Source organism: Pararge aegeria, chromosome 26 (genome assembly GCF_905163445.1).
Source record: "Pararge aegeria chromosome 26, ilParAegt1.1, whole genome shotgun sequence".
In the NCBI taxonomy this organism is placed as follows: Eukaryota; Metazoa; Arthropoda; class Insecta; order Lepidoptera; family Nymphalidae; genus Pararge; species Pararge aegeria.
In genome coordinates, this window is record NC_053205.1 from 646,906 (window position 1) to 660,796 (window position 13,891).

The 13,891-nt window shown below is 39.0% G+C and overlaps 1 protein-coding gene across 3 annotated transcripts in view; it reads right to left on the reverse strand.

The window, feature by feature from the left end:
* LOC120635119 (double-stranded RNA-specific editase Adar) overlaps positions 1-13,891 on the reverse strand; it is a 69,653-nt gene that overhangs the window by 46,622 nt on the left and 9,140 nt on the right. For all 3 annotated transcript variants that reach the window (XM_039906042.1, XM_039906041.1, XM_039906044.1), the window contains 6 exons: positions 7,756-7,826; positions 6,063-6,206; positions 4,403-4,565; positions 2,172-2,240; positions 1,213-1,338; positions 465-539 (listed from right to left, as the gene is read on the reverse strand). In XM_039906042.1, the coding sequence (XP_039761976.1) occupies positions 465-539; positions 1,213-1,338; positions 2,172-2,240; positions 4,403-4,565; positions 6,063-6,206; positions 7,756-7,826 (648 nt within the window). The remainder of the gene's footprint in view (positions 1-464; positions 540-1,212; positions 1,339-2,171; positions 2,241-4,402; positions 4,566-6,062; positions 6,207-7,755; positions 7,827-13,891) is intronic.

Below are 13,891 nucleotides of genomic sequence, written 5' to 3' on the forward strand. Positions count from 1 at the left end.
CTTAAGTACATTATTTTATATAATACATTATTTACTTGTGTACATAATAAACTTAAATACATTATTTACAAATCTACCAAAAACTCGCCCCGAAAAGGACTGGTGCAGTTTAGATTTTCTATAAGAACGTATTTTTTTGGTTTTCGTTGATTTAACCGAGAAATAAGTGATCGGCGCGCCTGGTACTTTCCCTTATTGTCTTTACGCAGACACTCCGGGTCTCAGGAATACAAAAAATCGGTAACCCTTATTATACTAGTAACTATTACGGGATAAATTGTTAAAAATATTGAATTGTCATCGGTCCTTCATAAATATGCCAAATTTCGAGTTAATCCTACGTTTTGAAGGGGTTCAAAATAATTATCAAAAATTCCGTTACATACCAACATACATAATTCTGAAGCTAATAAAAGCTTATTAAAAATTTAATATTAACATTGAGTTAATGTCGCAGCACTCACCGTAACCCTCGAACAGCTGATCCTTGATCTGGCAAACCACTTTGAATCGCATGCTGTGGCTGAGTTGCGCAGGCGCTGTAACAAAGACAGCTCTCAGAACATAGTTCTCAAGCGGTAGGTTCTCAACTGGTATCACTGTCACGTAATGAAAAAGCGTTTTGCTCCCTCAATGCAAGTCATTCGATTCTTTTTGTCAGTCCTAATATTTATTAAATTCCTAATTTATTTATTTGAAGTAAGCACTATTGAAACGTCAAGTCTGTCTGTTTGCAGTGACTCTACCGCCGGTTCGGAAGGCGGATTCCACCGAGAAGAAGCCGGCAAGAAACTCAGCAGTTGCTCTTTTTCAACATCAAATATTTACATTATACATTTTAACATACATTCTTCTATCTTGTGAGAGATGAAAGCGGAGCTGGATGCTTTCAAGCAACCTTGTCAAAAAGAAGTGTTATTAGAGCGGAAATTATCGTGAACATCACGTAAGGAAAAAGCGTTACGTTTTTTTATTATTCACGTTTATTGATATCTAGCTTGTGAGCGAAGAAAGCGGAGCCGGATACTTCCAAGCAAACTTGACATTAAGAAGTGTTATTAGAGCGGTAATTATCGTGAACGTTACGTAAGGAAAAAGCGTTACGTTTTTTTTTTTATTCACCTTTACTAAATATGTGGCTAGTGCGATCGCGTTTCGAAGTCATAGGTCATCACTGTGTCGTTGGTCTTCAGGACTAACCAGCGTAGTTACCTTGCGTGGAGTCCAGAGGGGAGCCGTCTCCGAATGTGCACTTGAAGGTGAGTCCGGGGTACTGCTCGTGCAGAATGTTGATGGGGCTCTTGGCCGTCGGCAACACCGCGGAGGGGCCAAAAAGATCTGAAGAAGATGAATTATTCAGCACCTTCGAACCGCAACTTCTATCGGTTCTCCGAGCATATGCCCCGCCCGTTATTACCAATCGGAGCAGTGGAGTGCATAGAGGGTATGCAGATAATATAAAACGAAGAAATGGTCCAGTACGAGCTATAAATACTTAAGGGTAGGCTTTTTATAACTCTTAGAATGCCTATCCTTAGGTTTTTTAATACTCGTACTGGAGGTTTTCTTCATTTTATATCATCTGCATACCCTGTGCATACCCTCTACGCACGCCACTGAATCGGAGTCACTAAGCTGATGATGTACAGTAACAGTGCTGTGGCCCAGCGGCGTGCACGGAGTTTTTGATCAGGGAATGAATTATACATAAAGAAGGAAGATGGCATAGAATTTAGAGGTAGGCAGTGCTTTTGTGCATGTATGAAGTGCACGCAACTGATGTAGCCATTAGTCTTTTTTTTTTATATTCCTCTACAAATTAGCCATTGACTCCAAATTCATTATAGTCATGCAGTCTAAGATGGTAATATCCTTTACCCTCAATAGGTTTCTAGGCGATATCGCACCGGAACACTAACTCGCTTAGCGGTACGTCTTTGTCGGTAGGGTGGTAACTAGCCACGGCCAAAGCCTCCCACCAGACCAGACCAGAGAAAATTCAGAAATTATAAATTCCCAAATCGCCCCTGCGGGGAATCGAATCCGGGACCGCCTGCTTGAATTCACAGCGCTCACCGTTGCGCGAGGTTTGTCGTCAAAAAGTGGTAGGAGACATTTGATACCCCACGACGTGGGTTAATGGTGGGGGTGTGGGGGGTTTAAAAACCTACTAGGCATTGGTATTATCTTGTTATCCGTGGGCCGCACTCCCCTCGCCTCCAAACACTGGAAATCAGCAACTGCAAGCAAACACAAAAGTCATACAACGTGTAAATGAAAACCGAAAATACTTCAGCACCTTCATAGGTACATTATGTACTGTCTCTGAGACTTATTTATGAAACCGAAAACCTAATAGTTTTTGAGTAAACCACTGCCATAGTTTTAACTGAAAGAACTCAGATATCACATTCAAAACTCTGTCACTGTATGGTTCGCGTCGCGTAGAGTAGGTACTATGCACGCGTCTGTCTTTTATCTGCAATAGGGTTGTCAAAAGTAAGACGCTTAGAATGTATTGAATTAGTTTGTATGGAAAATTAATTATGCTTCTTTTGACTTAATATCTTTACAGGGCGATTCCTTATGTAATATAATTATGCACCCTTGAAAATTATTTCCTAATTCTGTTACAAGTTGTATATTATTTAGGTGTTATATCCACATTTGCGGCTATGTTTTGAAAACTATGGGAGAAGATTTTAACCTTTCCCAGGGAAGGAAAATGTGTCATGCCCCTACTAGACGCGCAGAGACCTTGCATGTCGCTACGGGATGAGATATACCTCCGAGATTCAATACCAGTGCTCGCGAGTAAGAGTATGAAAAAAAATCGGGGTCGAAAATTAACTAAGTTACAAATGAGCAATTGTTTAACCATTTTGTTCTTATGTTGAGCCAAATATACCTTAAGGTTCCCTCTCGTATGCCGCGGTACCCTATTCCACTCTTCACACACAAATTTTATAGAACTAATCTCGGCCACCACTCCTTAATACCTAGGCTAAGTAGATTGTATAATGAATTTAGTGCTAAAAGCGAGTGTATTGATTTGTTAAACGATACATTAGGAAAATTAAAACCATAATATTAAAACGTTTGGCACTTCGCTAGAGGGTGACTCGTAATCTGATAAATAGGTACCTCAACTCTGTTTTCTAAGTTCCTAAAATATTAACATTGGTAATGTAAGTTTCTATTTCAAATTCAAATTCAAAATTTCTTTATTCATGCAGGCCTATCACAGGCACTTATGAAGCTTTCTGTTTAAATGTTATTATTATAAATTTACATATCTTTTAATAATGCTTGTATAAAATTGAGTTATCGTACATACTAACCAGTGCATGCTGTGACTACCTATAAGTGAAATTATGTGTCATTTGTAACCTAAGGCTAGCTTTATTCATAACTATAATACATGTTTTGTTGGTAGTCCTAATAAAAATAAATAAATAAATAAATATAAGTGGCATATTTACCTGACAAGTAGCGAGTCGTACTACATATATACAGATTGCACTCTCGGGTTATTTCGTAATAGGTACTTCGTAACGCCCGCCACCGAGTTGCGAGGCGGCATTGCCTTATAGGATTGTTTATAATGGATTACCTAAACGATAAAAACGCTTGGGTGTGACCAATTGCTCTAACCAGGTGGCTTCTTAAATATGTGAGTTGGTGATAACAAAAAGAACACTTTGCTAAGTTTTTTGGCTTCTTCTTAGAGCATGGCGCGTTTGGAACCCTCGTAGCTTTAGTTTTAAGTTTACGAATGTAGTTATCGCTATGTATTTTTTGTATGTAATCAACGCATCAAAAGTGCCATCTAGGTGCCTATTTGAATAAAGAAAAATTTAACTTTAACTTTGGGGGCGTTCATAAAATACGTGAGATGTTTTAGGCGGGGAGGGGGTCGAGTCAAATCTCATCTAATCTTACGTTGGAGAGAGGGGGGGTCTCGGCAAATATCACGCAATTTTCTTTCAATTGTACTATTTTGGTCCATTGGTCTTTTTACTATAACAATCAAACGCGTTAACGTAAGAAACCCACATTTTGAAAAATCTCACGTGAGAATGGGGGAAGGGCAGTGGCGTGATGATATAAAATGAATGAGAAAATATCCAGTTGGAAGAGTTTTAAAAAGCCTACCCTTAAGTATTCATAAGGGGTGTTTGAGTGGTGGGGTGAGTGGGGGGAGTGTGAGAATGGGGGAGTGGGGGGGGGCGCAGCGGGGGAGTGGGGGAGTGGGGGGGGCCGCAGCGGGGGAGTGGGGGAGTAGGGGGGGGGGGGGGGGGGGGCAGCGGCGGAGTGGGGGGAATAGGGGGCAGCGGGGGGTGGGGGGGGCAGTGGGGGTGGAGTGGGGGCGCGGGGGACTGTGGGCGGGGGGAGCACGTACTCGTGTACTTGGCGGGGTCGTCGCTGGTGAAGTCGGGCGGCGGGCCAGGCTGTGGCAACACGCGGCCCGCTCGGGCCAGCAGCGCCGCCAGGCAGGCTCTCGCCGCGCTCGCGCGGGCCTCGCGCTTGCTGTGCCCCGCGCCCCGGAACGTCATGTTCGCGACCTGCCACGGACAAGCGACACCTATATAAATTTCAAAGCATAGAGGGTATGCAGATGATATAAAACGAACAAAATCTCCAGTACGAATTCTAAAAAAAAATTATGGGTATCCGCTTATTACTAGTATTTGCTTTTATAATATCGTCTGCGTTTGATTTTGTTTTAGATGTGGCATTCAATTTAGTTGTAGTTCTAAAAAAAAATTAAAGTATACTAATATTATAAATGTGAATGTAAGTTTGTTTGTTACGCTTTCATGCAAAAACTACTTAACCAATCCTCATGAATCTTTGTACACATATTCTTCGAAGTGTTAGAAGTAATATATGATACTTTTTATCCTGGCATTAAGCTCGGTTCATTTGGGAGAGGGGATGAGTTATTGGCGATTTTACACCATAACTTCGACAAATTATAACCAATTTAAATAATTATTTTTGTACTGTAGAGGTTATAATATGTGTTTAATTTTGCCCCAACTGTGGTTGTGTTGTGTGTGGCTAACATTGACATCTTGGAGATGTATCTCAAAAAGTTCAAAGTTTGTATTAAACGTAAGCTTCTAGAAAAGTCCTTTTACAGTACAAAGGACTACGTAATCGATAAAAAAGCATGGGTGTGAATTATTGCTCTAACCAGGTTGCTCTTCTAATAGTTTTAAATGGCATTGTGAGATGGTGATAACAAAAAACACCCGGCTAAGTTTGTTGTAGAACCCTCGCAGCTTTAGTTTTAACTTTACGAATGTGGTTATCGCCATCATCTCACTACCGTGTAATTCTTATGTACGCATCAAAATTGCCACCTATAGGCCGGGCCTACTTGAATAAAGTATTTTTGACTTTGACTTTAACAGTTTTGGAGTTATCTGCAATTTAAGCCATTAAATATCACTTGCTTTAACGGTCAAGGAAAGCATCGTGAGGAAACCTATATGCCTGAAACTTCTTCGTAATGTTCTCAAAGGCATATGAAGTCTACCAGACGGTACTTGGCCAGTATAATGGTCTTCAACCCTCCTTGTCCTAAGTGGAGTCCTGGGTCCTCTGATAAACCACCCAAATAATGGTAGAGCTATTGTTATGATATACAAGCTAAATTAATAAAATATAAACACAGAAAATCTGTAACCTTTAACTTTCAACAGTGAAGAGAGCCCTAGAAAGATATAAAATATGAATACTTTACCACCAACGCTGCACGGAATAGAGGAGTATAGTCTGCACCTGATCTACCCAGCTCATTAAAAGTAATTCTTGTTGTGCAGTATTCATTTAGAATGCAAATTGGGTGCTTCCATTTCAAATCTGAATCTGCTATCTCTGTCACTCTTAAAATTTCAACAGTCTCTGTCTCGTGTGACACGGTTTGTGAGAGTTCTCTCCTTTCTTTATGCAACATACTGTTACCGCCCTGGGTTCTAAACTACTAACGTTTTAAAAATAATAAAATAAATCGGGCCCTGGCTGAAAGAAACCCAGAAGGGTGTCCCACTCACCGTGACCGTCACATTGAAGTTGGGGCAGTGCGCTGGTCCCTCCTGCTTCGTGATGCTGTAGTGGACCTTCAGTCCCAACTCGTTGAGGGCTGAGACAGGGGACTTGCCCCCTGAGCCCACTGCGTCCGCCGCCTTGGCAAGCGCCTGGCCAAATAAATGTGCCAGAGTAAAAAAAAACGTGTGTGTACTTATGTACACGCGTAAGAAGTTATACTTCTTTAGCGTAACAAGATAAAAATCCTTTCAAAAATTTTATCTATCGCCTTATTCTACGTTTGTAGAAAAAATTACACTAACAATAGAAAAAAGGTATTTAATACATTGATTTATTATAACGTATTATCTTGTTAAATAAAGTTTATTATAATATCACAAATAAATACATATCATTAATACAGTTGTCAGTGCTCATACAATCAGATGTAAATGTCAATACTTTTACTTTTTTGATCATAGAAATTAGGGTCTCTAATTTAGGGTGACGGTTTTTTGTGACGGTGTGCGCGCGCATCATAAAAATTTACTCTCATAATTTTTACCTAACGAGCCAAAAGAAGTATACCTAACTTCAAAAACAATTACGGCAAAGTGCGTAACTTTGTACGTACAGTACAGTGGATGTAATAAAAAATGCATATAAGTAAGAAATGATTAAATTTGCAACGACTGTACGTAGCTGGGAGAACCGGTGGAAGTCGAAGTGCACACGGGTAAACGCAGTGTTGGCTAGCTCCCAACGAGGTGGACAGACCTGCTGGACCATGTGTTTTGGAACGCTCTACGAAAGACCTATGTCCAGCAGTATACGTCCATCAATCAATCAAATACTTCATTACACACAAGAAAAAAAAAAAAAAGAGACAAAAACAACAAAGGTACAATTAAATTTGTGTAACAAAGGCGGCCTTATCACTTATAGTGATTTCTTCCAGGCAACCATTATGAGAAAATGGCTCACATATGAATCCTTATTGCGATCGATCGTCCATCGTTTGTAGATTATGATGATTAGTACCATTAAATAAATAAATATACTACGACAATACATACATCGCCATCTAGTAGTCCGGTCAATTTAGACATTCGAACTTCAAAATTGTAGATCATAAAATTATTGTCGTAACTCATTTTCTCGACCTTTGGCCTTGAATAAAATGTCTCAAATTTTTTGGTCTAGATTGACCGGACTATATAGCCCCAAAGTACGCCTAGGTTGTGTTATGGTGCTAAGATGACTGAAGAACATTTTTTTATGAATAATTTACATTAATACTTATAAAATATAGATAAACACCCGGACACTTCGTGTTCATCACACAAACAATCCGGCACAAACAAGCAGGGTCGCTGCCCACAGCGTCAATCGGCCGTCCAATCTTTATATTGTCCTGGACAACACACCAAAAACTTATAACAGTCCAGAGCTGGACTGAAGGCCTCTCCGGGACGGACTGGTTCGCCCATAATCAATGCGCAAAGAGCACAGGGAACGCTGGTGTCCGTTCTTCGTTATATTCTCTTAATCGTACACACCCGCGGGAAGAACCCTCCTCTTCCCGCTGTGACAACTGTATTCTGACCTGCCGTCACCACTGTACAACGCGTAACACAAATAGACAACCAAGTAAAAAAAAAACCGTCACTTGAAATAGGCCAAATATAATTAGTATTCAAAAATATTTCCAGAACTCACCTGCAAGTTCCATTTGAAACCGCCATCGACCCGGATGGTTGGTGCGGGCTTTTTCGCCGGTGGTTGGCAATCTGAAAAAAAATGGACGCTCTTTAAAAACTACATTAAAATTCAATTCGGTTCAATAACACTGGCCTACACTCATTTTTGTTTAAGTTGCAGAAAATATGGAGGGACGATAACATAACCAAGGCCACGAAAATCTGGCTAGTTAGAGCGCTTGTGTTACCCATATTCCTCTATGCTCCGGAGACGTGGACCCTGCGGGAGAGTGAGAAAAAGAAGACAGACGTTCTTGAGATGTGGTGCTGGAGGAGAATGCTAAGGATACCTTGGAATGCATTCCGGACCAATAAGGCCATTCTTAAAGAACTCGGCATCACGCAACGTCTATCCTCCATAGTACAGGCTCGTATTCTCACGTGCTTTGGTCACGTATCCAGAAGAGACGACTCCATTGAACGTCTGGTTGTCCAAGGAAGAATCGAGGGCACCAGATCACGCGGAAGATCGCCCATGAGATGGGCTGACCAAATAAAGGCTGCAGTGGCTGTCCCCTTACATGAGTGTGCTAGAAAGGCAGCTGCCAGAGAGGAGTGGCGACGAATAGTTAAGCGTGCCACAACCCTTAAAAGACGACCACGACCGCTCTGACAAGAGCGAACCGACTGAGAAGAAGAAGAAGTGGCGCCAACGTGAGCGCTGTGTTTCAGGTGGGCGGTCCCATGTTCGATCTCACGCAGGGCCACTTTAGGAGGTTTAGAATTTAAGAATTTTATCTAGTCTGGCTAGTTACAATCCTACCAAGCGATTTAGCGTCACGGTACAATGTTTTATTGAAACCGATTAGGGATTTGGGTTTAATAAAAAAAACTTCTAAAATGCATGTCAGAACTGTCAAATGACTGACTGAAAAACATTCATGTTCATCACACAAATGTTTTCTAGTGCGGGAATCGAACCCACAGCCTTTACTCAGAAAGCAGTTACGCTTCCGATAACGGTTTAAATAGGTAAGCAATTTATGCTCGTTTCCATAAAGGAGCTGATGTGCCGGAAGAACTCCTTAAGCATTAACCCCGGCTTCGGAAAAGCAATAAACTATATATTGACATCTTGGAGATATCTCTTAAATAGTTCAAAGTTTGTATTAAACGTAAGCTTATGGAAAAGTCCTTTTAGCGGGATGGCGTACGTAACGTAGCTACAGTCCTATTATAGTATAAAGGACTCGGTAATCGATAAAAAAAAGCTTGGGTATGAATTATTGCTCTAACGAGGTTGCTCTCCTAATAATTTTAAATGGCAATTTTGGATGGTGATAACTATAAACGTACACGAGTTCGAAGTTATATTTGGCGTAACATAAATTTGGCGCCCGACATAAAACCAAGCTTGCACTTCCTTGGTATAAACTTAAAATAGTTGGTCGAAGTAGTCCATATTTCAGATCTATCATAATTTATAATAAAATACCGAATATCATTAGGGAAGAAAACAATGACATTCATTTTAAGAGGAAAATCAAAGAATGGTTATTACAAAAATGTTTCTACAATATCCATGAGTTTCTAACTTTATAGACTTCAAAATCACGACATGCATTATCTAATCGGGTGTATATTTTAGAAGTAGATAATATCAAATAATAAATGTATAGTAATACTATGTTATATGATATTAAATAATCGTCTTATTTCAATTTATTTTCATGACATACCACAGTAGCTTTTAACATAATTTTATGACAAAACAATTGGCTGAGCCATTATTTAATATTAAAAAAGATTTATTAATCTTTTATAGTAACTAATTATTCTGACACCTAATATATATTTCTAGTAACACTAATTAGAATCCTGGTAACGTGTATTTGTAATAGTTATAAGGGTCAAACTGTTTGTTATTGCTATGCCCTGACAGGGCTTCATGACTATGTGAAGGCATGGATGCAAAATGAATAAATAACAAAATAATTTTGTTTTGAAAAATTTTATCTTTAGCCTTATTCTACGTTTGTAGAAAAAAAACACTAACAATAGAAAAAAAGGCATTTAATACATGAAAGTTTTATTATAACGTATTATCTAATTAATAAGTTTTTTAAGAAACACAAAAAATAATTTCTCCATAATTAAAGAACAGGACAATTTTTTATTTTAGCATGCAACTTATACATATTGATATTAACTTTTTTTTGAAAAACTATAATGTTGACTATAGCTAACTTCAGGGTGTCGGTTTTTTTGTGACGGTGTACGTGCACGTACGTACAATATTTCTCTCATCATTTGTTATTCTTATTCTGTTTTTTTTAAACTTGTAGTGCGTAAATAAAGAGTATAAATAAATATTTTAATAAAAATATTCTTTTTTTTTTTAACGCACTTTTTTTGATTGCTCGAGCAGATTGCAGATCAAGGCCCTAGGGCAGTAATGTGCGCGTTTGGCCATAGCTACGATTTAAATCACCGACTTAAGAACGTTTTTTCGGCACGCACGCGACGCCAATCCATCTGAAATTTTTTTGACATTTAAATGCAGTGCCAAAAACCCATCCTTCCAATATAGGTGCGTCCGTCGCCGTATCGTTATTTTCCCGTGAATTGTTAGCAATCGTTGCATTGCCGACCGTTACGTTATAACCGAAATCGTTACTCAGCGAAGTGTCATAGCCGTATCCATTGCCGTTATCGTGATTGGTTGCGTTATTCGTATCAATTCCATTCTCTAGTTTGCTATAACGGTTACTATAGAAACCGCTAAGCGATTTAGCAGCACTGTTAGTTATTGGTTGGCTATCAACATTCGCATAGTTATTATTAGTAGTCGGTGCCGAGTTAAAAGCATTTGTGGGCGTCTGGTAACCATTTGTGGGTGTCTGGTAGCCATTTGTACGTGTATTGTAACCATTTGTGGGTGTCTGGTAACCATTTGTGGGTACTTGGTAGCCATTTGTAGGTGTCTGGTAACCATTGGTGGGTACTTGGTAGCCATTTGCGGGTGCCTGGTAACCACTTACGGGTACTTTGTAACCATTTGTAGGTGTCTGGTAACCATTTGTGGGTGTCTTGTAATCATATGCGGGTATCTGGTAACCATTTGTGGGTGTCTTGTAACCATTTATGGGTATCTGGTAACCACTGGTGGGTGCCTTCTTACCATTCGTGGGTATCTTGTTATCATTTGCGGGTACCTGGTAACCAGTTGTGGGTGTATTATAATCATTTGTGGGTGTCTGGTAACCATTTGTGGGTACCTGGTAACCACTTGTGGGTGCCTTATAACCATATGTGGGTGCCTGGTAACCACTTGTGGGTGCCTTATAACCACTTGTGGGTGTCTGGTAAACAGCTGTGAGTGCCGAGTAACCATTTGTCTGGTAGCCATTAATGGGTGACTTGTAACCTTTTGTTGGGTCATTGTAAACATACATGTTAACGTCACCGTAACTATCAGATGGATTATAACCAATGTCACCATTGTTATTATTTGTATAAGCACTATTGGTTATACTTTTATCATCCATGGGTTTACTATATTGATTGTAACCATCATTTCGGTTAGCATTATCATAAGAATTATGGAAATTGGTTTCACTAACTTTTAAATTATTGTTATCGTCCTCGCCTTTTTTCGGATAAACAATGTTATATACTTTTGTGTAGAGATTGCTCATAAAACGACTAACACTGTTCTCAGGTGATGCGTCCCTTTTAATTCTATTATTTTTTGAATCCTTTTTTACATGCTTAAAGTTATTTTCTCCTTGTCCTTTAGCAAGACCTGACTTTGTTTCGTTTTGTTTTTTACAGCAGTAAGTCATATCTACTACTAATTCGTATTCTTCTACCGATTTCGTTTGATTTATAATACCTTTGCCATCAAATATTATTTCTTCTTCAACATTGCTTTCTATGACTTGTATGTTGAGCAAATCGTCTATTTCATCGAACGCTTCAAGTATTTTTAAAGCCTTTTCTGACACAACGGGACTTAGGGTATTATTTTTATCCTCTACAGTATCAATATCTATACCTGTCAAATTAGAGGTAGTTTTAATATTAAACTCAGGGACATTGTTTTCCTTTGACGGTGGTTTTGGCACCTTCTCTAGTTGAGGTATTTTTTCTTCTTCTTTTACAAGACTTTGAGATTGAATCTTTCGTTTTCCTTCTTCAGCTATGTCTTTTCTCTGCTCGTCAAAATCGGCAACAGTATCTAAATACTTAGATAAGCTTTCTTCTGAGTTTTGTGTTTTTGTATCGTTTTTGGAAGGGCTTTTTTCTATCTTAGATATTGGGACAATTATTTTTCCAGAAAATGCATCTAATTTATCTTTTTCCATCGAATTGTGTTCTTTTGCAACATTCTCATTGGGATTTTCTAGTTTGTGCCCATCATTTTCCGTATTTATTTCAGCACAACTGGTCCCAGTAACCCAGGACAGTGCAGAACTACAATTCAGGATATATGGAGCTCTCTTAACTCGCAAATCTATACTCTCTGGCATTTCGATATTGTTGTCGTAATTGTTCGTGATTTTTTTTATTGCATCATCATTCGCCCAACTCTTTAATTCTGTAACTCCACCATTGGTTATAATATCACTATTGATTGTATTAGCACTGTCCGCATCACCTTTGAATCCATCATCAAAATCAGAATTCTTCAACTCTAGCGCAGCTTCATATAGCGTTACTAATTTTTGCAATTCACTATTTTTCGGATTTCCTTCATTTAAATCGATATTGCCATCTTGAACATTCGTCGCTCTCCTCACTCTTATATCAAAGTCTGGATTTTTCGCTGTTTTTATATTATAGTTGTTACTTTTAGCTATTATATTCAACAACACGGAAATAACATAAATTGGTAATAACATTTTGAGGTATTTGCACGTACTGACTTCGGGTTGAAATTAACTGCGCGTTTGGAATGACGTGATGTTTTTAACGATATTCCTGTTAGGGGTCAAGTGTTTAACTTATCGCTTTATTAGGAAAAAAAACTAGTAAATGCTGCCGACTTTGGCACGGTTAATGTTTTCAATTAATACTTTCAGTACGCACACTTCACTGGCGCAGTGGTTAGATTATTTTAGGTGGGAGGGCCCGGGTTCGGTGCCAGTACTCAAGTAACTCTATTACAAAAATAAAGTCGATTGTTTGCTAAGTTAGGGCGTGAAGTACGGACACACAAAAAAGAAAACACTTTCGCATTTATATTATTACGAGTTGTTGCCCACGGTCTTCGTCCGCTTTTATTACAGTTTTTTACAAATCCCGTGGGAATCGTTTGTTTCCCTAGGATAAACAGTAGCCTATGTTACTCTACGTTCTTTTAACTAACACTATGCAAAAATTCCAGTCGAAAAGTTGCTTTGTTAAAGAGTAAAGTAAGGATAGATAAACATACAACATCACGCATTCGCATTTAAATATTACTAAGGGTAGTTTGGATTGCACGGATCACGCCAAGTGTTTTTTTTTTATTCCACTACAGGTTAGCCCTTGACTGCAATCTCACCTGGTAGTAAGTGATGATGTAGTCTAAGATGCGGGCTAACCTGTTAGGAAGTATGGTAGTCATACCCCTAACCGATTTCTACGCAACATCGCACCGGAACGCCAAATCGTTTAGCGGCACGTCTTTATCGGTAGAGTGGTAAACTAGCCACGGCCCACTAGACCAGACCAGAGAGAATTCAGAAATTATAAATTCCCAAATTGCCTCAGCCGAGAATCGAACCCAGGGCCCCTTAGTTAAATCCACAGCGCTCACCGTTGCGCCAGGGAGGTGTGACAATTTAAGCGGCACAGACAAACAAACATATTGTATGCATACAATAATCCCTACTTAATATTATAAATGTCAATGTAAGTGTGTTTGTTACGCTTTCACGCAAAAACTACTTAACCGATCCTCATGAAACTTTGTACACATATTTTTGGAAGTGTTAGAAGTAATAAAGGATACTTTTTATCCCGACATTAAGCTCGGTTCCTTTGGGAGAGGGGATGAAAGTGTTTGACGATTTTTCACCACAGCTCCCGAGAAATTATTACCGATTTAAATTATTATTTTTTTACTATAGAGGTTATAATAAGTGTTTAATTTTGCTTAAACTGTGGTT